This window comes from Dasypus novemcinctus, chromosome 9 (genome assembly GCF_030445035.2).
Source record: "Dasypus novemcinctus isolate mDasNov1 chromosome 9, mDasNov1.1.hap2, whole genome shotgun sequence".
NCBI lineage: Eukaryota > Metazoa > Chordata > Mammalia > Cingulata > Dasypodidae > Dasypus > Dasypus novemcinctus.
Genome location: NC_080681.1, coordinates 106,725,117 through 106,751,335, shown reverse-complemented (window position 1 = coordinate 106,751,335; position 26,219 = coordinate 106,725,117). Strand labels below are relative to the sequence as shown.

The 26,219-nt window shown below is 41.7% G+C and overlaps 1 protein-coding gene across 7 annotated transcripts in view; it reads left to right on the top strand.

The window, feature by feature from the left end:
* PHACTR4 (phosphatase and actin regulator 4) overlaps window positions 1-25,329 on the top strand; it is a 131,482-nt gene extending 106,153 nt beyond the window's left edge. For all 7 annotated transcript variants that reach the window (XM_004455691.5, XM_023588000.3, XM_058304795.2 and 4 more), the window contains 9 exons: window positions 1,591-1,974; window positions 9,117-9,726; window positions 11,026-11,210; window positions 12,441-12,594; window positions 14,883-14,938; window positions 16,051-16,112; window positions 18,248-18,385; window positions 19,919-19,995; window positions 23,069-25,329. In XM_004455691.5, the coding sequence (XP_004455748.1) occupies window positions 1,591-1,974; window positions 9,117-9,726; window positions 11,026-11,210; window positions 12,441-12,594; window positions 14,883-14,938; window positions 16,051-16,112; window positions 18,248-18,385; window positions 19,919-19,995; window positions 23,069-23,084 (1,682 nt within the window). In that variant the 3' untranslated portion in view covers window positions 23,085-25,329. The remainder of the gene's footprint in view (window positions 1-1,590; window positions 1,975-9,116; window positions 9,727-11,025; window positions 11,211-12,440; window positions 12,595-14,882; window positions 14,939-16,050; window positions 16,113-18,247; window positions 18,386-19,918; window positions 19,996-23,068) is intronic.
* Window positions 25,330-26,219: the final 890 nt, after the last annotated feature.

Here is a 26,219-nt window from a genome sequence, read left to right as displayed (position 1 = left end):
CAGGCCATGTGTGCAGTAGCGTCCACCACCAGCCTGCCACGCCTGCATGCCATGGGTTCTCCTTTAGGACTTATTTAAGCTATACATTCCTCTTCCTCCACCCAAGGGATTCTGATGTGTTTCCTCCAGTAGACTTTTGCATGAAGAATTACAACTACAGCGAGCCTCTCTTACTGACTGGGAAATCATATTCAAGTATGTTGAGGTAGAAAACATTGAGGGAAATGGACTTGGCCCAGTGGTTAGGGCATCCGTCTACCACATGGGAGGTCTGTGGTTCAAACCCCGGGCCTCCTTGACCCATGTGGAGCTGGCCCACGTGCAATGCTGATGCGCGCAAGGAGTGCCCTGCCACGCAGGGGTGTCCCCCGCGTAGGGGAGCCCCACGCGCAAGGAGTGCGCCCGTAAGGAGAGCCGCCCAGTGCGAAAGAAAGTGCAGCCTGCCCAGGAATGGTGCCGCCCACACTTCCCGTGCCGCTGACGATAACAGAAGCGGACAAAGAAACAAGATGCAGCAAATAAACACAGAGAACAGACAACGGGGGTAGGGTGGGGGGGATTAAATAAATAAATAAATCTTTTTTAAAAAAAAAACATTGAGAGGGAAGTGGACTTGGTTTGACAGATAGAGTGTCCACCTACCACATGGGAGGTGCACAGTTCATACCCAGGGCCTCCTTGACCCACATGGAGCTGGCCCACTCGCAGTGCTGATACATGCAAGGAGTGCCGTACCATGCAGGGAGGTTCCCCATGTAGGAGAGCCCCACGCGCAAGGAGCGCACCCTGTAAGGAGAGCTGCCCAGCATGAAAGAGAGTCCAGCCTGCCCAGGAGTGGCGCTGCACACAAGGAGAGCTGATGCAGCAAGATGAGGCAACAAAAAGAAACACAGATTCCCAGTGCTGCTTACAAGAATAGAAGCGGACACAGAAGAACACAAAGCAAATGGACACAGAGAACAGACAACTGGGGCGGGCAGGTGGGGGGACGGCGGGGAGGGAGAGAAATAAATCTTTAAAAAAAGAAAGAAAGGAGCGGTGGCAGACTTGGCCCAGTGGTTAGGGCGTCTGTCTACCACATGGGAGGTACACGGTTCAAACCCCGGGCCTCCTTGACCCGTGTGGAGCTGGTGCATGCGCAGTGCTGATGAGCGCAAGGAGTGCCGTGCCCTGCCATGCAGGGGCGTCCCCCGCGTAGGGGAGCCCCATGCGCAAGGAGTGCGCCCTGTAAGGAGAGCCGCCCACCATGAAAGAAAGTGTAGCCTGCCCAGGAATGGTGCCACACACATGGAGAACTGACACAACAAGATGACGCAACAAAAAGAAACACAGATTCCCGTGCCGCTGACAACAACAGAAGCAGACAAAGAAGACGCAACAAATAGACACAGAAAACAGACAACCGGGGTTGGGGGGGGAGAGAAATAAATAATCCTTAAAAAAAAAAAAACAACATTGAGCTCTGTTTCTTGTAAACTAATCTATAAATTGAATTATTGATGAAGTTGACAAAAAATCTGTAGATGAATTAGCTTCTTCAGTCTCTTATTTCTCTCTCTTACCTTTTAAATCACTTCTCTTATGACACAGGCTCAACTGGAAGCCAGTCTAATTCTGAAGCAGAATCTGTTCCTGAGAATGCACCCAAACAGCCTTTACTTCCTCCAAAAAGACCCTTGTCCTCTTCTAATGAAGCAAGTGAAGGGCAAGCAAAGGATGCCACTTCATCTGGCAGCACAACATGGTCCATCTCCTCCACTTCTGCCTCTTCCACCACTACAGCACCTACTGCCACAAACCTAGCAAAGACTGTTAATTCTTCTAGCACCCCTTCCCCAGCACCCAGGACTCTGCCTGCTACTCCTGCCAGCACTAACACTACTGCTACTCCGAGCCTGACCCATATGGTCCCTGCCAAGCAGCCCCCGATCCCTCCTCCTAAACCAGCTCAGAGGAATAGCAACCCTGTCCTTGGTAAGTGAGTCTTTAGGCTTCTGTTGTGCTTTATTTTGTTTGTTTTATATGGTTATACTGGATAAATAGTTCGTGTTAATTTGTTTTGAGAGAGTTCTCCCATGTCTCACCCATGTGAATGATTTCAGTAAGGGGAAAGGTAGATGGCAATGAATAGAAGCAGCCTGGGATCAGATCACTAAAATTAGGTACATGGGAAGCAGATTTGGCCCAACAGAGAGGGCATCCACCTACCACATGGGAGGTCCAAGATTCAAACCCGGGCCTCCTGGCCTGTGTGATGAGCTGGCCCACCACAGTGCTGATGGCGTGCAAAGAGTGCCATGCCACGCGGGGGTGTCCTCCACATAGGGAAGTCCTATGCGCAAGGAGTGCGCCCCGTAAGGAGTGCCGCCCAACATGAAAAAAGTGCAGCCCGCTCAGGAGTGGCACTGCACACACACAGAGCTGATGCAGCAAGATGATGCAACAAAAATGAGACAAAGATTCCAGTGCCGCTGATACAAGCGGATACAGAAGAACATACAGCGAATGGACACAGCAGACAACTGGGAGGGGGGGCAGGGAAGGGGAGAGAAATAAATTTAAAAATAAATCTTTAAAAATAAATAAATAAAGTAAAATTAGGTACAGGTTTTGGGGGAGGAATAATACCTATTTTTCTAAAACAGTGTTTCCAAAAAAATTGTATGGAGTTAGGGGACTAGGTATGTGACAGCCACAACAGGTTTGATCTGCATGGAGTTATCACTGACTTACTGGAAAAAAAAAAAATAGAAGAGGGAAGCAAATGTGGCTCAAGTGATTGGGCTCCCACCTACCCATGGGAAGTCCCCAGTTTGCTTCCTAATGCCTCCTGGAGAAGACGAGCAAGACAGCGAGCTAGTACAACAGGCAGGTGTGGCCAGCTGATGCAATAAGATGACACAACAGGGAAGCAGACTTGGCCCAGTGGTTAGGGCGTCCATCTACCACATGGGAGGTCTGTGGTTCAAACCCCGGGCCTGCTTGACCCATGTGGAGCTGGCCCACATGCAGCGCTGATGCACGCAAGGAGTGCCCTGCCACGCAGGGGTGCCCCCGTGTAGGGGAGCCCCACACGCCAAAGAGTGTGCCCCATAAGGAGAGCCACCCAATGGGAAAGAAAGTGCAGCCTGCCAGGAATGGCACTCCACACACAAGAGAGCTGACACAACAAGATGACACAACAAAAAGAAACACAGATTCCTGTGCCACTGACAACAACAGAAGTAGACAAAGAAGAACACGCAGCAGATAGACACAGAGAACAGACAACTGGGGCAGGGGGAAAGGGGAGAGAAATAAATAAATAAAGTAAATCTTAAAAAAAAAGAGAGAGAGATGACACAACAAAGGAATCATAAAGAGGAAAGACTATGAGAGACAACAAAAGTAGGGAGCTGAAGTGGCTTAAGTGATTGAGCAAGTCTTTCCCACGTAAGAGGTCCCAGGTTCGGTTCCCAATACCTCCTAAAGAGAAGATGAACAAACACAGATCGCATACAGCTAATGAACATAGAGAGCGGTGAGTGTAAACAATGAGGGGAGGGGGGAATAAATAAATAGAATAAATCTTTAAAAATAAAATAGAAGAATGCCACCGCTGACAGTGGACAAGGTACGCTTTCCCAATGAAAACTTTTTTTTAACCTACTTTAAACTATAGAAGCCCTCCTTCAGCATAAAGTGAGCCTACTAGATCAAAAGAAAAGATGATTGTATTGATGCCAGTGTAACTTTTAAACCGCGTCTCTTTTTTGTTGTGTCATCTTGCTGTGTCAGCTCTCTGTGTGTGCAGTGCCACTCCTGGGCAGGCTGTGCTTTTCTCACTCTGAGCGGTTCTCCTTCCGGGGCACACTCCTTGCACGTGGGGCTCCCCTATGCAGGTGCGCCCCTGCATGGCATGGCACTTCTTGCGCACAGCAGCACTGTGCATGGGCCAGCTCACCACCCAGGTCAGGAGGCCTTGGATGTTGAACCCTGGACCCTCTGTATGGTAGGCGGCTGCTCTATCAGTTGAGCTACATCCACTTCCCAACCAGTGTAACTTTTGATTCTTGTCTGGCATGGTATCTTTATGGGGAAACTATAGAAAATTAAAATCATGTTTTATCTTGGGAGATTGAAGAATGCTACACTTACTAAAATAAGTGGTGATAAAGAGAAAGCAGGGAAGGTAATCAGTAAATGTTGATGTTTAAATAAGTTTTTGTTTGTTTGTGTACCTGAAAGTCATTTACGTCTATTTTATTTACATAATGCACACCTTAGAGGAATTTTCAAGTAAAGGATGGAAGACTAACGAATGCTTTAGAGCTAATACAATTTAGTAATATTTAATGTAGTTTTTCAGGGAAAAAACATGATACTAGGCTTATACTGCTTAAAGTACTTGTTAATAGCTTCATGGAGGAATCAAAAGTATGCTTGTTAAGTGGCCAGTACCACCAGGTTAGGTGGGGTTCCTAGAACCTTGAAAAACTGACTTATAATTCTTCGTGAATATGACAGGTTGGGGGAGCTTGATAAAAACAGAACAAAGATTATTGTTGTTTTTGTTATCATTATCAACACTTTGGATGGATAGTGTTGACTTATCTCTGAGGAACATGAAGAACTTTCACATACTTATTTTCAAAACTTCCTTGTGAAGTAGGAAGCCAATTTTATCTATAGTATATAGATAGGACAGTTTGAACACGAAGAAGTTGTAACTCGCTCAAGGTTGCAGTTACCAAGAGAGAGAAACTGAACACTGGCTTTTCAACTCCTAAGTCCAAACCTCTCTTCTCTGTACTGGTTCTCACTATTGCCTAGACAGGTATTCTGATCAGAATCACCTGGAAGGTCTGTTAAATCAAAGATTGTTGGGTCCCCTAGAGTTTCTGATTGAATAAGTGTGGGTTAGGCCTGAGGCTTTGCATTTCTAGTATGTGCCCAGGTGATGCTGTTGCTGCTGCTTCTGGTTTAGGAGCTCACCTGGAGAACTGCCGCTCGAGGCTAGTGATTCCCACCTTTTTCATTTAAAATGATAATACATGAACAATACCTTGGACTAAACTGCAGAGGTCACTCTTGGCCTGAGGTGAATAGCCCAAAGTGACTGATGATGATGCCCTGTGACTGAAGGGACCAACATCAGTCCATGACTGGTCCCAAGCAGAAGGAGAAATGCAGATCAGTTCCCAGAGCTTTTAATAAAGTTCAATAGATTTGATTTAAAGGACTTTTATTCTGAAATTGTGACCTTGCTAATTCTTTGGTGTTAAAATGCCACTTCTTTCATGAAAGGGTAGTGATCATAGATGGTTAATATCAAGCCTTACTTGGAATTATTAAAAATTGACAGCCTGAGGTTAGTTGAGCATTTATTATTATTGTTGTATTGATCCATTTATCCAAAGGTTTAAAAACCACAGCTTTTGACAGTGCTGCTGTCTCCTAGGAGGCATAACATAGGTGTTAGTACTAAGGAAGGACCACCATAACTAAGAGAACAAGTGAAGGGAATTTTTAACCCCTCCCAGGGCTATAGCCAGATGCTCTTGTCAGGGTACCTGTACCAGAATTCACTTCCTTGATAGCTTGAGGTATATGCCCTCTTTATACTACAAAGAAAATTTACCTTATCAATTCAGAAGTTAAAATACTCAAAAATATGGTATTGTCAGGGCTAAGTTTTATTATAGATGAATTAACTGCAATTTTTAGAGGCAGCAAAAACATCTCTTTCATTGGTCCCAGAATTCACATTTTTAGGATTGTGTTTGTATATATGCTGTGTTCTTCTAGAAAATCCTTTTTAAAATTTACTTACAGGGGAGCAGATATGGCTCAAGTAATTGAGTGCAAGCTTCCCACATGGGATGTCCTGAGTTCAGTTCCCAGTGCCTCTAAAATCAAAAATACAAAAACAAGCAAACAAATGAAAAAATCAACTCAGGGAGCCAAGGTGGCTCAGTGGTTGAGTGCTGGCTTCTAGCTTATAAGGTCCCGGGTTCAATCCCCAGCCCCAGTATCAAAAAAATAAAATAAAATTACTTACAGAGTAACATTAAAACATTATCAAAACCAATAAAAAAATTTTTTTAATAAGCAAAAGCACAAAAAAAATTATCAAATAAGCTAGGCCTTTTATTTTGAATGCCCTCAAGGAAATGGGATTTTGAACAAGTAAATTTTGATTTCAGGGACTCTTGAAGTGCTGCTGGTCTCTACAAAAGACTAGAGGACCGTATGAGGGCACCAGGTGGACCAAAATAAGGGGTTTCCATAGAAGGTTAGAAGTTGGTAATCAAGAGAACCCTTGTTTAGGAAGTGGATGTTGCTCAAGCAATTGGACTCCCATCTATCATATAGGAGGTCCAGGGTTTGATTCCTAGGGCCTCCTGGTGAAGGCAAACTGGCCCATGTGGCAAGCTGGCCTATTTGGAGTGCTGACCTGCACAGAGAGCTGGTGCAGCAAGATGATGCAACAAAAAGAGACACAGAGGAAAGACAATAAGAAACACAGCAGACCAGGGAGCTGATAATGGCGCAAGAGATTGAGCACCTCTCTCCCATTCCGGAAGGTCCCAGGATCAGTTTCTTCTCTAAAGAGAAGACAAGCTGACACAGAAGAACACATAGTGACTGAACACAGAAAGCAGACAGCAGGCACAAAACGATGGGGGGTGAGGGGTAAATAAATAAATAAATAAAAGAACCCCTATTATTCTCCAAGGTTGGCTCCTGCATAATGTATGATGATCTCCTTCGTAAGGACTTTGGGTCCTTTCAGAGGGTCTTTGCTCAATCCATTCCCAGGTCACTGTGACTTTTGTGGGTATCGCACCAGGATATACACTGTCATAATACAGGGAGGGAAGCAAATTAGGCCCAATGGATCGGGCGTCCACCTAGCACATGGGAGGTCCAAGGTTCAAACCCAGGGCCTTCTGACCCATGTGATGAACTGGCCCACATGTAATGCTGATACGCACAAGGAGTGCCATGCCATGCAGGGGTGTCCCCCACATAGGGGAGCCCCACGCATAAGGAGTGTGCCCCGTAAGGAGAGCCATCCAGTGTGAAAAAAAAGTGCAGCCTGCCCAGGAATGGTGCTGCACACACAGAGAGCTGACGCAGCAAGATGACGCAACAAAAATGAGGCACAGATTCTGGGTGCCGCTGACACAAGTGGACACAGAAGAATGCACAGGAAATGGACACACAGAGCAGACAACTGGGGGGGAAGGGGAGAGAAATAAATAAATAAATCTTTTTAAAAAATAAAATAATACAGGGAGGGAGCCTTTTTTATAAACATGCGCGAGTCACCATGCACAGGCCTAGGGATATGCTGATGAAGACAAAGTTTGCCCTGTCATTAAGGAGCCCATAGTGTAGTGGAAAGTGGAGATGTAGGATGGAACACAAAGGAGCAACAAGAGGTATGGACCCTAATAAAGATCAAAGACAGTGGGAGCCAGAGGATGGAGTAATAGCCTGATAGGAGCTCTAGGTGCTAACTGAATCCATGCCAGTTTGCAAAATGATCTTGGGCAAGTCATCTAACTTCTGTGGCCTCAGTTTTTCCTTCTGTAAAATCGTAAAGATTATTTGTTTTCTCTCCTTTTATCTCAGATGGTTATAAGGAGAGTGTGAAGTCAAGGAGAGAAAAGCACTTTGATTTCTTCAAAGGCCTTTGCTGTAAAAGTCCAGATGTTATTATTGATTGTTTTATAATACAATGCTGAATTATCTAGAAATCATCATTTATTAGAATATGATAACCATGTCCAATAGTGTTTGTTTTGTTATTGCTGTCCACGTGTTTGCATTTTTTACGGAGCAATATTATACAAAAGAACTTTTTATCCTTATTTTTCTATCTCTATTCATGTTCCATACACCAAGATCAAGTCATAAGAAGTTGTCAAATCTGTTGTCATGGTAAAGAAATAAAAAATTTCTCACTGGAGTAGTAAGGTGGTAGTCTTCCTATACTCCCTATACATTTATTAGGTTTTGTACATATGTTTGTTTGGTTTTTTTAAAGATTTATTTATTTATTTATTTCTCTCCCCTTCTCCCCCCGCCACCCTGGTTGTCTGTTCTCTGTGTTTGTTTGCTGCGTCTCCTTCTTTGTCCGCGTCTGTTGTTGTCCGCGGCCAGGAATCTGTTTCTTTTTGTTGCGTCATCTTGTTGTGTCAGCTCTCCGTGAGGGCAGCACCATTCTTAGGCAGGCTGCACTTTCTTTAGTGCTGAGTGGCTCTCCTTACGGGGCGCACTCCTTGCGCACGGGGCTCCCCTACGCGGGGACACCCCTGCGTGGCGCAGTACTCCTTGCGCACATCAACATCACACGTGGGCCAGCTCCATATGGGTCAAGGAGGCCCGGGGTTTGAACCACAGACCTCCCATGTGGTAGATGGATGCCCTAACCACTGGGCCAAGTCCACTTTCCTATACATATGTTAATATACGTTTTGTTCAGGGTGAGATATCCAGAAAATGGCAAAACCATGAAATGATATAATTTGTTTGAAAGATTAAGACTGAGCTAGGGAAGCGGACTTAGCCCAGTGGTTAGGGCATCCATCTACCACATGGGAGGTCCGCGGTTCAAACCCCGGGCCTCCTTGACCAGTGTGGAGCTGGCCCACGCGCAGTGCTGATGCGCGCAAGGAGTGCCCTGCCACGCAGGGGTGTCCCCCGCGTAGGGGAGTCCCGTGCGCAAGGAGTGCGCCCCGTAAGGAGAGCCGCCCAGCACGAAAGAAAGCGCAGCCTGCCCAGGAATGGCGCTGCACACACGGAGAGCTGACACAACAAGATAACGCAACAAAAAGAAACAGATTCCCAAGCCGCTGACAACAACAGAAGCGGACAAAGAAGACCACGCAGCAAAAGAGACACAGAGAACAGACAACTGGGGTGGGGCGGGGGAAGGGGAGAGAGAGAAATAGGTAAATAAATAAATAAATGAATGAATGAATGAATCTTAAAAAGAAATCTTTAAAAAATTTATAAAAAAAAAAAAAAGACTGAGCTAAACTCTAATCTAGGCCTGGTGCTGGCCTCTCAAAGCATTAGAGATTGTAAAACCATATTAAATCAACATGTTGCTCTCTCTTTTCCAGCTGAACTGTCCCAAGCAATAAACAGTGGTACATTGTTATCAAAACCGTCCCCACCCTTACCACTTAAGAGAGGCATTCCATCAACCTTGGTACCCACCTCGGAGTCTGCTGCTGCTGCTGCTGCTACCACCACCACAAAAGCCCCAAGTGATCAAAGGGAGAAGAATGCGTGCTCTGTGGGGTTCTTACCTCTGCTGATGATCCCACCTCCCTCTCCATCCCCGCCACTGCCCACTCATATACCTCCACAGCCCCCACAATCCCCTCCATTTCCCACTAAGACTTTTCAAGTTGTGCCAGAAATTGAGTTTCCACCTTCCTTAGACCTACCCCAGGAGGTCCCTCAGCAGGAAGATCAGGAAAAGGAAGTACCCAAGAGGATGTTGGAGCAGAGCTTTGGGGAGCCCCATGTACCCTCTAGGTTGCCCCCACTCCCGCTGCATATTCGAATCCAGCAGGCTCTGACTAGCCCACTGCCCATGACTCCTCCCTTGGAGGGCTCTCATAGAGCTCATTCATTGCTCTTCGAGAACAGTGACACCTTTTCTGAAGACAGCAGTACCCTGGGTCGGACCAGGTCACTTCCCATCACTATTGAAATGCTGAAAGTGTGAGTGCCTTTAAAGCTTGCCTCTTGTTTCCCCTTCTTTACTCTAAATAGCCTTACTTGGAAAAAATTATAGAATGAAAATGTGAATATCTGTCAATAGGATAAGTTCTAGAATTTGTACTTTTTTTTACCCTGCTGATTTCTATAACATTTTTTCCATGACATAGAGTTCCATGATGATACAAAAATTACAGACTTGTATATGTGAAAATTACAACCATTAGTTTTGAATGATACAAGTGAATCAGTGTAATGTGGTGCTTTGAACTTGAAGTGAGATAGCCCTGGGTTCCAGCCCCAGCTCTCCACTTATTTACTAGTTTGTGGTAGTAAAATTTACTCAACATTTCTGCCCTTTAGTCATCTTATCTGTAAATGGGAATAATACCTACCTCTTAGACTTGTTATGAGTATGAAATTAGGCAAATTATGGAAAGCATTAGTGGCTGCCATATGAACTTACTAGAGAAAGACAGGAAAGGCAGAAGGGAGTTGTGAAAGATACTTCAGTATCCCAGCTCCATAGGCTGGAACTCATCTTATTCTCTCCCTCATCTGTTCCTAACCGCTAATCTGTTCACATCAACATTGGTACATATGCCTGTTTGGGGCTTTTAAGGTTCAGATAAACTTTGACTGAAGATTGACACTTTCTGGTAGGTCAGAGATTTGCTAACTAAAGAATTGTCATAAGAAAAACTTTTGAAGTATTCTACATGTTATTTGTTTTTGCCATAATATTTGCACTTGCTGTATTATTTATTTTTCGTGCCGGAAATAGACAGTTCAGGAGTTTGAGGTAGACTCTAAATTGCAGTTTTATGCCTCCTGAATTGGGACCTAGTTTTCATCTTTTTCTCTTTGTTTCCTTGGATTAGATTATCATTTTGTCCCAGATTGTTAAGCCAAAGTAGATGGATTAAGTATTTTTATCAAGTATCTTCTATGTGCCAGATACAGTGTTAGCTGCTATGCAGTCTTCTCATTTAATTACACCAAAGCAAACTTTGATCTCACGTATAGGTCATCAGGAGATAGCCCTCTAGATTAACTGTTTTGTTTTTTGTTGTTGTTTTATTTTTGCTTTTTCCCCCACAAGAATAATGCTTTTAAATGCATGAAATAAAATTACAAAGGAAATCAGTTATATATTGAAATACAGTTACTAAAAATAAAACATTTCTGAGCAAGATTGTTAAAGTTAAGGGGAGAATTATAAATTATATCATTATGGACTTTGCCTTGCAAATCACTTATCCCTTTTGTTTCTGAAAAGAAAAAATTGTGTTAATTTGTTAGTCCAGACGATGAAGAAGAGGAGCAGATTTGCCCATGTGCATTTGGTGAAGACACAGCACCTACCTCAGTCACACCTAAACTTCCGCAGTGTCTGCAGGAGGAAGAGGGAGAGAAGGAGAGTGACTCTGATTCAGAAGGTCCTATTCAGTATCGAGATGAAGAGGATGAAGATGAAAGCCAAAACAGTAAGAAAGGGAGGGAAAAGCAAAGGAGAAAAGTCTTTTACAGATAAAACAACTACTAATCTAAGAGGGGTAAGATAAATGGACATAGGCACCCTTTCCCATCATATCATCTGGCTGGCTGGTATTGGAAGGCACTGTGAAAGATTCCTTGTCCTGCTCTCATAGCACTGTTTAAACTAACCAGTGAAAGGGACCACCTAGATTAAATCATTCCATTTTTTTGTTTGTCATTAAAAAGCTATTGGGAACGGATATAGCTCAAGTGATTAAGTGCCTGGTTCCCATTGTACCCAAGGTCCCATTGAACCCAAGGTCCTGGGTTCAATTCCCGGTACCTCCTAAAGACAAATGAAAAAACCAGCTCTCACTGAGGAGTGGATGTGGCTCATTGGTTGAGCTGCCTCCTTCACATGTATAAGGTCCTGGGTTCAATCTCTGGTACCTCCTTAAAAAAAAACTATTTATCCTTCAGGTGTTTAGAAGTGAGTGAAACATTTTTCACTCAGTTCTGAAAGCTATGTAACAAATGTTCTGGGAGCAAGTATCATTAAACCTGTGTTACATGTGAGAAAGAAGAAAAAGCTATTTACGTTGATGTATTAAATATGGAGTAGAGGAGAGCTGGTTATGTTGAAAAGACATAAGTGCTGCTTTCTTTAATGAATTTATATTCAGTTCATGGGACAAAAAAAAGCATGCACATGTACACACATCTTGGCAGATAGTAGAATTCTGATTCCTACAAGTGGAAAAGCAACTTTAAAATTGGTATTTTATGAAGGTATTCATGCAAAAAAGCCATTTTGTTGTAATTGAGAGGCTGTTCCATGCTTAGATTATCTCTCCTCTAGCAACTTCTAATAAGGAGAAAAATGGGGGAGCAGATATAGCTCAGTGGTTGAGCACCTGTTTGTTTCCCTTGTATGAGGTCCTGGGTTCAACCCCCAGTACCTCCAAACAAAAAAAGGAGAAAAATGTAGAGAACAGGTAGGAAGGGAAAAGATATCTTTGGCCCACATGAGCCCATCTGACTAAAAGATTTTTAGATGTCTTTAGCTCCTCCCCACCCCACCTCCCACCCTCTATTCTATGTTGGCTGGTTCATTTGAGGGCAAGTAGGAAGCCTGGAGTTACGTTATGTTTGTTCAGGCCCTTGACTCATTCCAGGTGAAGTTGATTCTTTGGTTTCAAGACTCAGGCTTTGGTTTTTTTTTCTCTCCCTATGCAAAGATGCTCTGGCCAACAAAGTGAAGAGGAAAGACACACTAGCAATGAAGCTGAACCACAGACCCAGTGAACCAGAAATGAACCTGAATTCTTGGCCCCGAAAAAGCAAGGAGGAATGGAATGAAATACGACACCAGATTGGAAACACATTGATCCGGTAGGCCTTTGTTTAGTTTGCTTCAATTATACTAGTACGTATGGGTTAGAGACTTACTTTGTGATGGAGCATTCAACTTATCTTTTTTTTTTTAAGAAGTAGCATGATTTTTAAAATACGTTTTGGATACAGTTGGGTGTCCTCTGAGAACTTAGAAATAAAGGAACTAGATGGTTCTCAGAGCTTTAAACATGGACACATGGTTTTGCAAAGTGTCTAGAGAAGTCAGGGTGAGAACAGCAAAACTCCTGTCACTTTATTATCCAGTTCCTCAATCATCAACTGCCAATCCAGTACAAGATCACATCCATAGTTTTCATTATATGTCTTTTACATGTTCCATGTAACTGCCTTCTTTCAAAGTTATATATTTTTCAAGTCATCTGGAACCAAAAGCACAGGGAAGACTGAATATAGACTAGCTTCCCCTAAACTCCAGGTGTAGACAGGTGTTTGCCCACTCAGGTTTCTCTCAATAGAAGAGAAAAAGAGGTGGAACCCTTGGTAGATTCCCTGCAAACTAATTAACTAAGGGTGTTCATTAGTGAAAATATCTCTCCTATCTCCCAGACACCTGGCTTTGCTATATATGCCGTACTCAGAACAAGTTTGGCCCTTTTTCTTCCAAAAGATACTTTTTGGATCCTGAGACCATTCTTTCAGATACCTTTACTTAAACATAGTTGTCATCCTGTATGACCTCTGCCATTTGTCCACTACTGAAATTAGAAAAGAAATTAGAGGAGAAAAAGTAGAGGTCTCTTCTTGAAGGGTTTGTTGAATGCTAACTACCAACAATTTAAAATTGAAATTTTATACATAGGGATTAAATCTGACAAAAGATTGTATAAGGTCTATACTCTGAAATCTATAAAATATTGCTAAAAAAATTAAAGACCTAAATAAATGGGGAGAAATATCACATTCATGGGTCAGAAGATTCACTAGTAAGATTATCAACAGATTCAATTCAATGCAATTCCAATCAGAATTCCCCCAGCAGGATTTTTTTGTAATCTAAATAACAAACCAATATTGAAAATCTTATGGACTATCTATCCAAAAGAAGTAGGGACTCAAACCAATACCTGTATGCCAATGTCCATAGCAACATTATTCACAATAGTGAAAAGGTGGAAAGAGCCCAAATGTCTGTCAACAGATAAATGGATGAACTCAGTGTGATATATACAAATAGTAGAATGTTATTCAGCCATAAAAAGGAATGAAATACTGATACATGCTACAACATGAATGAAGCTTGAAAACATTATACTAAACGAAATAAACCAGACACAAAATGACAAATATTGTAAGATTCCATACATATTAGGGATCTAGAAGAGGAAATTTGGGGGGTGAATATGATTCATTATGATTCATTATGATTGCTGTAATGGTTTCACAGGTGTATACCTATGTCAAAACTTATCAAATTGTATATTTTATGTGCGTTTTAGTGTATGTCAGTTATACCTCAGTAAAGCTTTTCTTTTTATTAAAAAAAAAAAAGGTCTTGTTGGAAGGGGCAAAAAAAACCTAACAAATATATAAAGAAAGTTGTAAAATGTGTATAAAATAGGGCTGGGAGTTCTTTATGCAGGTAACTAATAATTTGAATAATTAGCAGAAAGCATATATACCAACAAATATAAATTAAAGGTAAGAAATGAATAGCCTTTTGATTCCAGAAATGACAAGTTACCATTAGTAACACATCTCAAATGGTTGGTGAGAAGAAAAATTTCATCAAATTCTTCATGGTAGGGCTGAAATTAAAATCACAGAATTACAGAATATCACCCAAGAAAACTATTTAAAATTACTGTAGGTCCTAAACCACTGGTTTAAAAATCAATAGAGAAACATGAGAGTCCTATGGGCAGCTTCTTTATTATATATATGTAAAATCTCAGCCCTCATTCTGATCTCCTGAACCAGAATTTCTGTTCATGTGCCTTGGGAAATCATGTTTTTAACATGGCTTCTGAAGGAGCAGATTTGTTTGGGCATCACCTTTAGTCCAAACCCCTCACTTTACAGATGAGGACAATCAAAATTTAACGGAGCTTTTTTGTAGTGAGAGGACTAGTTGGTATCAGAACTAAAATTAGAATCCTGACCTCTGGTTTGCCTGTGTAATTCTTTTTTATGTTATGATATTTACATTAGCAGTTTGGAAGTTTATTTCTTACTAGTTTTGGGACTAATATAAACTAAGATCAAAACAATCTTTTTAAACAGTATGGGGACATCTAACACAAAACTTTTTTAAATCTCCTTTTTAGGCGACTGAGTCAAAGACCAACACCGGAAGAATTAGAACAACGAAATATACTGCAGCGTGAGTCCAGCTATGGAAATAAAGTTGTATAGATTTTGTTTTTTACTTTAATGTACTTAACAGAAAAAAGAAGCATTTACTACAATTGCCAAGCAAAATATATTCCATCCAGGAAAGAGCTTGATACTGTTTTCCCTGAAGGAACAAAGTTCCCCCAAGCTTCCTTTGAAAGACACCATTGTGGTTTTATTTAGTGTACTGGGATACTCTTTAGACAGTTTTGTTTAAAAATTCTCAGTGTCCTGGAACTGCCTTGGCAGTTGGAAGGATTTGAATGTGTGGTAGAGGTGGCTCAACTTTTCTGTCTTCAGGGAACTAAGGTGTATCTGGAGGGGACCTTACTATTCCAAGTGGAATCTGAGGGTTAGGGTCCAAAGCAAGTCCCAAATCCAGTGGTCTTTATGCCCCTTTATCCCTTAAGAATTTCTTTCTTCTTGGTATTTCTAAAGTCACAAAATGGGACTTTTCATTTAATTTGCTTTCTGTGTACTTACTTACGTCTCGACATGGTGTTCTAATCTAGTATAGATTTGATTTGTTTTTCCTGATGATAGCATGAAAGTTGGTCTTACAAACCTCCCCAGGGTTATTTGTGAACATACTTAGCCTCTCACCAATCCATGCCTTATTCTCTCAGCACTATTTGGATCTGCACAACTTAGTAGAATATTTTAAATTTTAAAGTGTGGGAACCTTTGCAGACATATTACATGAAACTCCGTGTGACCCCCATTTTCCTTTATAGTGATTACTTTTGAGCAGAGGTCCACAAACTTTTTCTTAAAGAGCATGAAGCAAAGTCAGGGTTATCCGGAAAGTACTTATAAAACCATTTAAAATGTAACCATTTCAAAGTATAAAGACCATTCTTATCTAGTGCACAGAAAAATACAGGAGGCTGACCAGATTTGGCAGTTTGGACTGCTGACCCCTGCTCTTGGGTATTTGGCTGTACCAGTTACCAATAAAATTGTCTTGATAAGCCATCCCCAAATTAGTATTGTATTCTGATTTGGAGCTTCTAAGAAATATCTATGGTATAAGTACTAAAAGTTTGATATGCAAATTATTATTTTGAAGTAATAATCTTTGTTTCTGACCCTAAACTGTAGCTAAAAATGAAGCTGATCGTCAGGCAGAAAAACGGGAGATTAAACGCCGGCTCACAAGAAAGGTACTGCCCATGTGTTGGTTTCAGTTAGGTTACTGGCAGTTTGTCTTTTAGTTGGGTGACTTATTTGATTGGAAAGAAATTAATTTGATTTGACATGCCATAGACTACCATGAAAATTTAAGACATGATGCAAATGTAGAAAAAACACAACATTATCAAGAACTTTTTTTTTCATTTTTGTTAAAGAAGGCCTGGCACAAGAAGGTGCTCAGTAAGTGTTTAATTGAATAAATGTTGGCTTTTCTTTTGTAGACCTGAAATTTTGATATAGATTCTGATAATAGCCTATTGAGGTGTAAAGAAAACAGCAGGAAGAGTATTACAAACTAAACTGGTTGTTCCGCAATCAACAAAAGAACTGAACTAAACTGACCCTTTGTAATACCTGAAAAGCATCAAAACCAATTATGATTTTCTCCTTGGTCCTAAAACAATTAGGGTAGAAACTTTTCTGTACCACCTGGGTTGGCTTTTAAGCCCTGGTGTTAATCCCTTGCCCCTTTCCTTCCCACTATAATAACGTTTTAATTGTCTCCTGTTGATTCTGATTTGGTCTGAGTTCTCTAGATATCTCTTAGACCTAATAAAAATCCCCAGGAAAGTAAGAGATATAGACATTCTCTTCCTGATTTCTTCTACTTCTCCCCTTCTTCAGGACCAGAGGAATTGTCCTTGATAAATTGAGGACAGTATTTGCTGGGGATGGACTTAATCCTTTCAGATTGAGCAGAGTACCCACTTGTGCAGTCTTAAATCATAATTTGTTGCAGACTCCATTATCCTGGGTATTATTCAGATTTTCTCTTAATGTTTTCCACTAACAGATAATTGCTTTCATTTTAAATGCATTCACTTTCTAATCCATTTATATATGTATTTATAGCCCTAGCCTTTTCTCTAAGAAACAAGAGCTTTGTTACTCAAAATGTGGTTCATGGACCATCAGCTTTGGCATCACCTGGACGCTTGTTAGAAATGCAGAATTTCAGACCCCACCCCACCCCCAGATCTGCTTAATCAGAATCTATATTTTAACAGAATTCCCAAGTGATTTTTGTGTGCACATTAAAGTTTGAGAAGCACTGGATTAGAGCAGTCATCTCAATCTTATCTATGCATCAAGGTGCTTTTTTTTTTTTTTAAAGATTTATTTATTTATTTAATTCCTTCCCCCCCCCCCCCCCCCGCCCCCGTTTCTCTGTTCTTGGTGTCTGTTTGCTGCGTCTTGTTTCTTTGTCCGCTTCTGTTGTCGTCAGCGGCACGGGAAGTGTGGGCGGCGCCATTCCTCGGCAGGCTGCTCTTTCTTTTCGCGCTGGGCGGCTCTCCTCACGGGCGCACTCCTTGCGCGTGGGGCTCCCCCACACGGGGGACACCCTTGCGTGGCACGGCACTCCTTGCGCTCATCAGCACTGCGCATGGCCAGCTCCACACGGGTCAAGGAGGCCGGGGTTTGAACCGCCGACCTCCCATATGGTAGAAGGACGCCCTAACCACTGGGCCAAAGTCCGTTTCCCTCAAGGTGCTTTTAAAAAAGGCTCCTGGGAAGCGGACGCGGCTCAACTGATAGAGCATCCATCTACCACATGGAGAGTCCAGGGTTCGATCCCCAGGGCTTCCTGACCCATGTGGTGGACTGGCCAATGCACAGTGCAGCCACGTGCAAGGAGTGCCATGCCACACAGGGCGCCCCCATGTAAGGTGCCCCATGTGCAAGGAATGTGCCCTGTAAGGAGAGCCGCCCACATGAAAAAAGTGTTGCCTGCCCAGGAGTGGCATCACACACACAGAGAGCTGATGCAGCATGATGACGCAACAAAAAAGAGACACAGTTTCCCAGTGCCACCAGATAATGCAAAGCAGATGCAGAAGAACAGCAGCAAATGGACACAGAGAGTAGACAGTGAGGGGAAGGGGAGAGAAATAAATTAAATAAATCTTTAAAAAAAACACAACTCTTTACGTTCAGAATTATTAAATTAGAATTTCTTGGGATGGGACCCAGGCATCAGTATTATTTAAAGCTCTCAGCGTGATTCCAATGTGCAGCCAAGGTTGAAATGCTGGTTAGAGGCAATTTGAATGCATGATTGATACCTAATTCCTGGCATAATGAACTAAGGTTTCCTTTCTTTCAGCTCAGTCAAAGACCCACTGTGGCTGAACTACTGGCCAGGAAGATTCTGAGGTTCAATGAGTATGTTGAGGTAACAGATGCTCAAGATTATGACCGGCGAGCCGACAAACCTTGGACCAAACTGACTCCTGCTGACAAGGTCACTGGAAAGCTTTCTTTCCCTTCCTCACTTCCTTCCGCCTTCCCTCTCTCCTTCCTCCCTCCCTCTCTTTCTCTTTCTCTCTCTTCCTTTCTCTTTCTTCCCTTTCTTTTCTTTCTTTCCCACCACTACTACCAAAACCGAAAGGAAAAAAAATCCCTGCTTTATCACAGAGGACAAAAAAGCTGAAAAGAAGTAAGCATTTTTAAACAGAGGCTATGTTTCCTTGGTGGGAGCTTAAGGATTTTTATTTAACTGGAGGTTTCTGGTTGATTGCTGTAAGGAGATGATGTGAATCAGGCTGAGAGTTTGGCTGTATGTTTTGACCTGGCTTCCTGCCTCCAATAGAGAATAGATGACAAATCATATTCCTGTAGCACAGTAGATAAAAGATACTGAAACTTTTTTTACAGAAGGGAATAAAGACCCAAATCTGAGTTCCTAGACACGAGCAGACTGACAAAGTTAAAGTAAGCACAGGTTAGAACAGAAGAGAGAATTTTACACACTCAGCATACGGAAAGACCTGACAGAAGCCATTCTCCAGGAACTTTTTAATCTTGATGGCATATGAGGAGGTTCCTTATTCTCCAGGGGAGAGGTGTAGTAATCGGCCTAGATCTTGCTTCCCCATTCATTCTCCTTATTAGGCACAACCCAGGCTAGAGAGGTCCAGAAAGCAGGCTAAGACCGAGTAATTGACACCCAGGGTAATTAAGAAATTAAGAATCTCACCTACCACATCAAGGGTCACCCGAAGCGCCTCCTGGTTGATGTTCACACATGGCTTCGGGCCCCTTCCATCCTCTGCTAGGACAAAGCTCCAATGTCCGGGTGGCGAGGTAGCTCGGGGCCAGGTTCATGGAGCCTGGGTTTGGGTAGCCCTGAGGTGACAGTGCCTTTAATGCTGGCAGCTAAAAGGTGAACTTATCCCGGACTTCGTGTCTGCCACTCCTTACCTTCTCCATCTTGGCAACACAGTCTCAGTTGTTGGAAACTGAGAAGGGTTTTTCTAAAAGGGAGTTAATGGAAGTTTGGGGGCCCAGGGAAAGTATCTGCAGCTTCATACAGATACCCGAGGTATGGCTGGCTAATAAAGTGAGTTCCTAGGAGGATCCTTCCTTCTCTAGAGTTAGGATCTACCAGAGAGTATTCTTATTTCCTCTACCAGCTTTCTTGAAATAAGACTAGGTTTTAAGGTTCTGCCACTGAGTAGTTTCCCTGAGCTTATAATTGACCAGTTTGGTAATGCAAGTCTTTATCCCTTTAAGGCAACGTGACCCCATGGCCTTTGTCTCCTGACTTGGCTCACCAAATATGTTAGCGGTATGCTCTGGGTTCTAGGCTTCTAGTTTCTTAACTGTTTTGCATAAAAGAATTTAAGGACATGCCATAGGGTAGGCAAGGGAGTAAAGAGTTTATTGAGAAACAAGAAAACTAAAAATGAGATAAGTATACAACCTGAGACATGGATTGTGGGCATGCTGCACACTGAAATGTGCCTACTGAAACATTTTTGTTTCTATTCCACAGGCTGCCATAAGAAAAGAATTAAATGAATTTAAAAGTTCAGAGATGGAAGTTCATGTAGAGAGCAAACATTTTACACGGTAAGATGCAGTACTGTGAGCTAAGTGGAGTATCCCCTTCCTCACCCCCAAAACAAACAAACAAAAAATCCCAGGGAAGCTGATGTGGCTGAAATGATTGAGCTCCCACCTACCACAAGGGAGGTCCCAGGTTCAGTTCCCATTGCCTCCTGGAGAAGACAAGCAAGACAGAGAGCTGCCATGGTGAGCTGACGCAACAAGGAGACACAAAGAGGAAACACAATGAAAGACCCAAAAAAGCAGGGAGTGGAGGTGGCTCAAGCAATTAAGCACCTCTCTCCCACATGGGAGGTCCTCGGTTTGGTTCCCAATGCCTCTTAAAAAGAAAACGAGCAGACACAGAGAGCACACAGAGAATGGACACAGAGAGCAGATAGTGAGTGAAACAACAGCCTTGGTGGGGGGAGGGATAAATAAATAAATATAAAAAAAAATAAATCCCTGATATGAAAGACCGTAACAACATGGCTAAAAGAAAGACACTCAGTAATTTCAAGACTACACTAAGGGGAAGCGGATTTGGCCCAATGGAAAGGGTGTCCACCTACCACATGGGAGGTCCAAGGTTCAAACCCAGGGCCTCCTAACCCATGTGATGAGCTGGCCCACATGAAGTGCTGATGTGCGCAAGGAGTGCCGTGCCACACAGGGGTGTCCCCCACATAGGGAAGTCCCATGCACAAGGAGTGCACCCCGTAAGGAGAGCCACCCAACGCAAAAAAAGTGCAGCCTGCCCAGGAGTGGCACCACACACACGGAGAGCTGATTCAGCAAGATGACACAACAAAAAGACATACAGATTCCTGGTGCTGCTGACAAGAATAGAAGTGGACACAGAAGAACACACAGTGAATGGACACAGAGAGCAGACAACTCGGGGCGGGGGGGGGGAATAAATAGATAAATCTTTTTTTAAAAAAAAGACTTAAGTGAAAGGGATGAGAACTAAGAGTAAATGTCTTTTCTGGAGGTGGCATATATATGATTTTATTTAATCCTTGAAGTAAACCTATTATAAGATATGTTAATATCCCCATTTTGTAGATGATGAAAAGAAGGCTCAGTAGGGTTAAATAACTGGCTTGACAAGCCAGTAAGTTTCAGAACCAGTATTTGGAGAAAGACGTGAGTGGCTTCAAGCTCTTGAGGTGGTCTCTTCCCTGCACCTTACTGTCCCAGGTTATGTATAAGGAGATGGTGCTGTGTTAGACCAGATCTTGCCCTTTCTGATTTTCTGTTCTAACATGGTTGATCTTACCAAATTAGTGGGTAAACTACTTTATATAATGATCTTCATGAAATAAGTCCAGAAGTATTTTGATTTGGAATTAACTGTTGTGATTAAGCACTAAGCACCCTCTGATAACTAAAACTTAAAGAATCATAAAGAAGAAAAATAATAATCAGCTATCCACAAATGGCAAAATCAGTGAAATTATCTTTATATAACTCAGAGCATTTATAAGAAGCTAAATGAAAGAAAATATAATGACAAATACAGAGCTCACTGCACAAAGAATAACAAGCAAAGATGGAAAATAAATTTTTTCAAGTGTTTTCCGTCATGCAGGCAAATGGTTATTTTGATTACAGAACTTTTTTTTGTATTTGTTTCTTTAAACAGCAGTAACACCATTGAAGGCACTGAAATATAAGTGTGAATAATAACCATACTTACCTGCTAGGAGTTCTTAATCTAATCTGGAAAAAGACCTGTTTTACTAAGTACCATAAAATTGATATGATAAATTGCCTTATTCAGTAGTTTGCTAGAGTTCATATCCCAATTCCACCAGTTCCTAGCTATGTCAATGTTAGCTATTTTATTGTTAAAGTAGTAATAAAGTGCTATAGTGACTATACATCAAGAAATAGCAATAGATTTTGCTAAAAGAAAGAGTCATAGAAAAGGTGATATTTGGCTGTATCTTAAAGTGTATAAAGAGTACGTATGTACCAAGAATTTATGTGGATGGAAAGGATGGAAAGATCATTTCAAACAGAAGGACTGGCATAAGCAAAGCCTTGGGAGTTAGGAAAGTGCATGGTGTTTATGTGTAAAGGGAACTGTGGCTTGAGAAGAGGATGTGTGGGGGCAGTATGGCAGAAGAAGGGGCCAGAAAGGTGGGTTAGGGTCACACTAACCATTGGAAGTGTATAAGAAGGGAATTCTGTGCATTTCAGAACTAGCTCTGGTGCCAGTGTGGAAGGCGGTTTGGAAGGATGAAGAGACTAGCACTAAGGAAACCAGTGAGGAAGTAATTGTAATAGCCATGGTGTTGGTGGCAGTGCAGAGCAGGGCAGTGACAGTGAAGATGCAAAGGAGATAGCTCTGAAAGACATTTCAAGGATGGAATCAACAAGATTTGATAATCTGTTGAATTACAGGGATGAACTATAGGACAAAGTCAAAATGACCCTTAGATTTCAAACTTGTGGTTTTTGAGGTTTATAAAGGAGATAAGTATTTGCAGTTATAATTTAGAACATTTATTCAGTAAATGTTTATTGAGCACCTCCTACATGGTCAGTACAGTGCAATGTGCATGGGATGCAGCAAGAAACCAGGTCCCTGTCCTCAAAGAGCTTTTATTCTAAAGAGGAAGACAGACAATAAACAGAACTGAAAAATAAGTTACATATGTTGAGTTTGAAGAGCCTGTGATACACTGAGGTGGAGATTCTCAGAAGACAAATACTCAACCTAGAATTTGGGAGAAAAGCAAGGCCTAAAGGTACAGATTTATGAGAGAATACAGTGAGTGGATCTTTAGGGAAGAAATTGCTTTTAAAGGGTTGCCAGAGGAAAAGGACCCAGAGAAACGTACTGAGAAAAAGCAGTTGAAGAGGAAGACAGAAAACCAGGGGAAAAGATGTTGGAGAAGCCAAGAGAAGAGTTTCAGGAGGGAAGGAAGGGGTGTTGGGAGCATCAGATGCTATAGAAAGGTCAGGTAGAATTAAAGTGAGGTGAAGTTTTTTCTTTTTTTAATTAGGACAGCATTTCATGACTACTGATGTAATAATGGCATCTACATTATCTGATAACTTGTTTCTTTTTGATGATCTCTTTTAGCTACCATCGTCCATGATGCTGAAGTTTGAGAAAGGAACTAAACAACTCCCCCAAAACAGGGCTTCTTTGCTGCTCCATCTTCCTGAGTGACTTAAAGTACTTCAGTTCTTCCCAGCACAACCAGAATTGGAACCTCTAGGGTATCGTTCTGGGATGAATAGCACTTCTGTGAATGTAGCATTTCACTGGAATTAATTCTCATGTGCTGCCCTTGGGGCACAGCTGAACACTTTGTCAATGCTTTTGAATCTTTTAATATTGCAGCACACTTGAGGGGTCTTCCCTCACCAGCCACCAAAGTTCTGGGCCACTTGCAGGTTCCAAGTTTTATTGGCTGTACTGCACCCTCGCCCTAAGAAGACTACCTGTGTCGAAGCACAGTTTGCACCATTGGCCTTACCTGCCTGTTCTAGTTGTGAGACCCACTATTGTAGGCGCTAAGTCCCAGCCATCATCTCCAATAGGTGGTGGGCAAAACCTCTTCTGGAGCTCCCCAATTTTCTGACAAAGGGACGCCTTCCTCCAAGGAAACCTTTTCACACCACTCTGGCACGTCAGTTGATAAGCATTGCACTGTACCTCCTGTAACACAGCAATATAAGAAAGGATGCTCAGGTTCTGGCATGTATCTCCTTTTTGGCACAGGCTACTCTGATTTTTTACAAAAAAAAAAAATATATAGATTTTGAAAAAGTGATGGGAACTTGTATTTACTGTCAATTAAAGAATCAGTTGCAAACCAGATTCCAAGTTGGTAATGTGTATATTTTCTTTTAAAAAATTTTAAAAAAAAGAAAAACAATCCTTCATGTTAATGCCAACTTGACAGAAACCTGATTCGTGACTTAGATTTTATAGGCTGTTGTATTTTTACTTGTACCAAATGATATTCTGAATCACTTCTGACTAATAGACGTATCTTCTTCCATAAAGCAGAGTTGTAGCAATTCTTTGGGAACACTTGCATGTCATCAGCCTCCACACCTCCAGCCAGAATTCAGCAGAGTCCTAAGGGATATGGGGAGCTAGAGAAGAAAAGGTCTTTTGAGAAGCAACAAGAGGACACAATCATGACCCCTGTTCCTCTCTTCTCAGTGCTACTTGCCCTCTCCTGCTGCACTCTCCTTCTTAACTCCAAACACTGATCCTCCTCTTGACCCTCTGGCAGCTTCCACCTCATTTATCCCTCTTCCAAGCTGTAGCCAGTGTAGTTGGTACCTGGGCATTGGCTCAGCCCCTACCCTTTTTGTATTTGTAATATATTATTAATAGGATTTCCTAAAATAGAAGATTCAGTTGCTTTCTTTGATTTTTATTGAAAACCATAAAGCCTCACTATTTCCCTGTAATTCCTATCCACACTAAGTGGAGGAAAAGAATAGTTTAAATGATGAATGTGTCTTTTTTTTTTTTCCTTCATTCTAATGTTCAGGAAATTTGGGCTGCTTCATAGATTTCTTCTGATTTATTCTGCAGGCCCTGTCATTTGTTGTTTGTAATATTTCACTAGATTTTTCTCTTTTTTTTCCTTTCATGTTAATATAAGATTTGCTGAAAAAATCAAATTATCGGGTCAAAACAAAAAAGCTAAAGTGACTTTAAAAGGTACTGTCTTCATTCTGTATGTTCTGTATGGGGAAAAGGGGATATTTGGATTTCTGTTATTGTCAAATGTTTTATAGCTATGGAAATATACTGAGTCCACATCTCCTTGGAGCTCATTAACATTTGGGATGAGCAATGGACGTGAACATTCTACTGAAGTCTGTTAGAGGTCTGTATGCAAAGTTGCCCCATGAAAACTGCTAACTTGACTTCTGGCCATTCTCTCTTGTTGGATTGGAAACAGCTGGCTTATGCCTGCAGCATTCTCTGTGTCTTGAGAAGAGTAAAAGCCTTTCCCTTAATGTGCCAAGCTTGAAATAGGATTTGATTTCCTGAGCTACTTGTCTGCCTTCCATGTGCCACCAAGGAATCTAGTTCATTTTTCATCTCATTCATGTTCTTTTGAAACAAGATACTTTGGGGGTCAAGTCTTTTTAGGTTTTGTTGCTTTTTTTAAATGAAATGGATTTTGGGTTCCCTTTCCCTATAATTAGCAATTCACAATCATAATGTAAAGAAAAAATAAAAGACTGATGTATTGTACTTCACGATACTTCCCTGATGTACAGAATCTCCTTGTAAAATAAATAATTGCATTGTACATGTCTTCCTATCAATATTAATTATTAAAGTATTTTAGAAATTTTTTAAAACTATACTATCTGGTGTGAAGTATTTTTTATGCTCTACCTTATTAAAAAAAAAAAGGATTTAAGCCAATTGAAAAAGGATACTAGTGGAGTGGTGTAGCTCAGTGGTAGAGCACATGGTTTGCATGTACGCCATCCTGGATACAATCCCCAGTACCTCCTGAAAAATCAAGGATATGTAAAATTTTTCAAGACTCCCTGAATGAGAAGTTGATGAGGAAAAAAAATAAGGGGAGCAGGTATAGCTCAGTGGTTGAGCTCCTGCTTCCCATGTATGAGGTCCCAGTTCAATCCCTGGTACCTCCTAAAAAATAATAGTAATGGTAAGGACATTAAATGTAGCAGAGGTGAGAACAAGTCATGTTTTTGTCTGTGTACACGTATGGAAAAAAATAGGTTGAGGAGAGGAGAGCTGCCTGTGGGTGCTATACCATGTACCAGGTACTGCACTATCCTGTTTAGTCCACTCCTAAGTTGGGATAAGTGGTCATGTTCTCATTTTACCAGTAAAGAACCGAAGAAGTGAAATCACTTCCGCAAGGTCAAAGGAAATTATGTAATCACTCTTTGCATCTATTCAAGGACAAGCAATTAATTGTATCCCAATCAAAAGTCCCTATAAGGATTTAAAAATAGAAAAGGTTTTTTATGCACTCTTCTCCAACAAGAAGCCTAGTTTCAATTCACATGGTCTCAGCAATGAGTCACTTTCTATTTGTCACTTCAGAGACTGGCCTTGTCAAGCATACCACCTTCCAACAAAGGGTTAAAAGAAACCATGAGCTCTATCATTGGATTCTCCTTGCTCCCAGATTTTCCTTCTACTAGCACCCAAAGAGGCCTCAAAATACTACTGCCTTTTTAAGTATTGTCTCCAGAAGGCTGTTTTGAAGGTG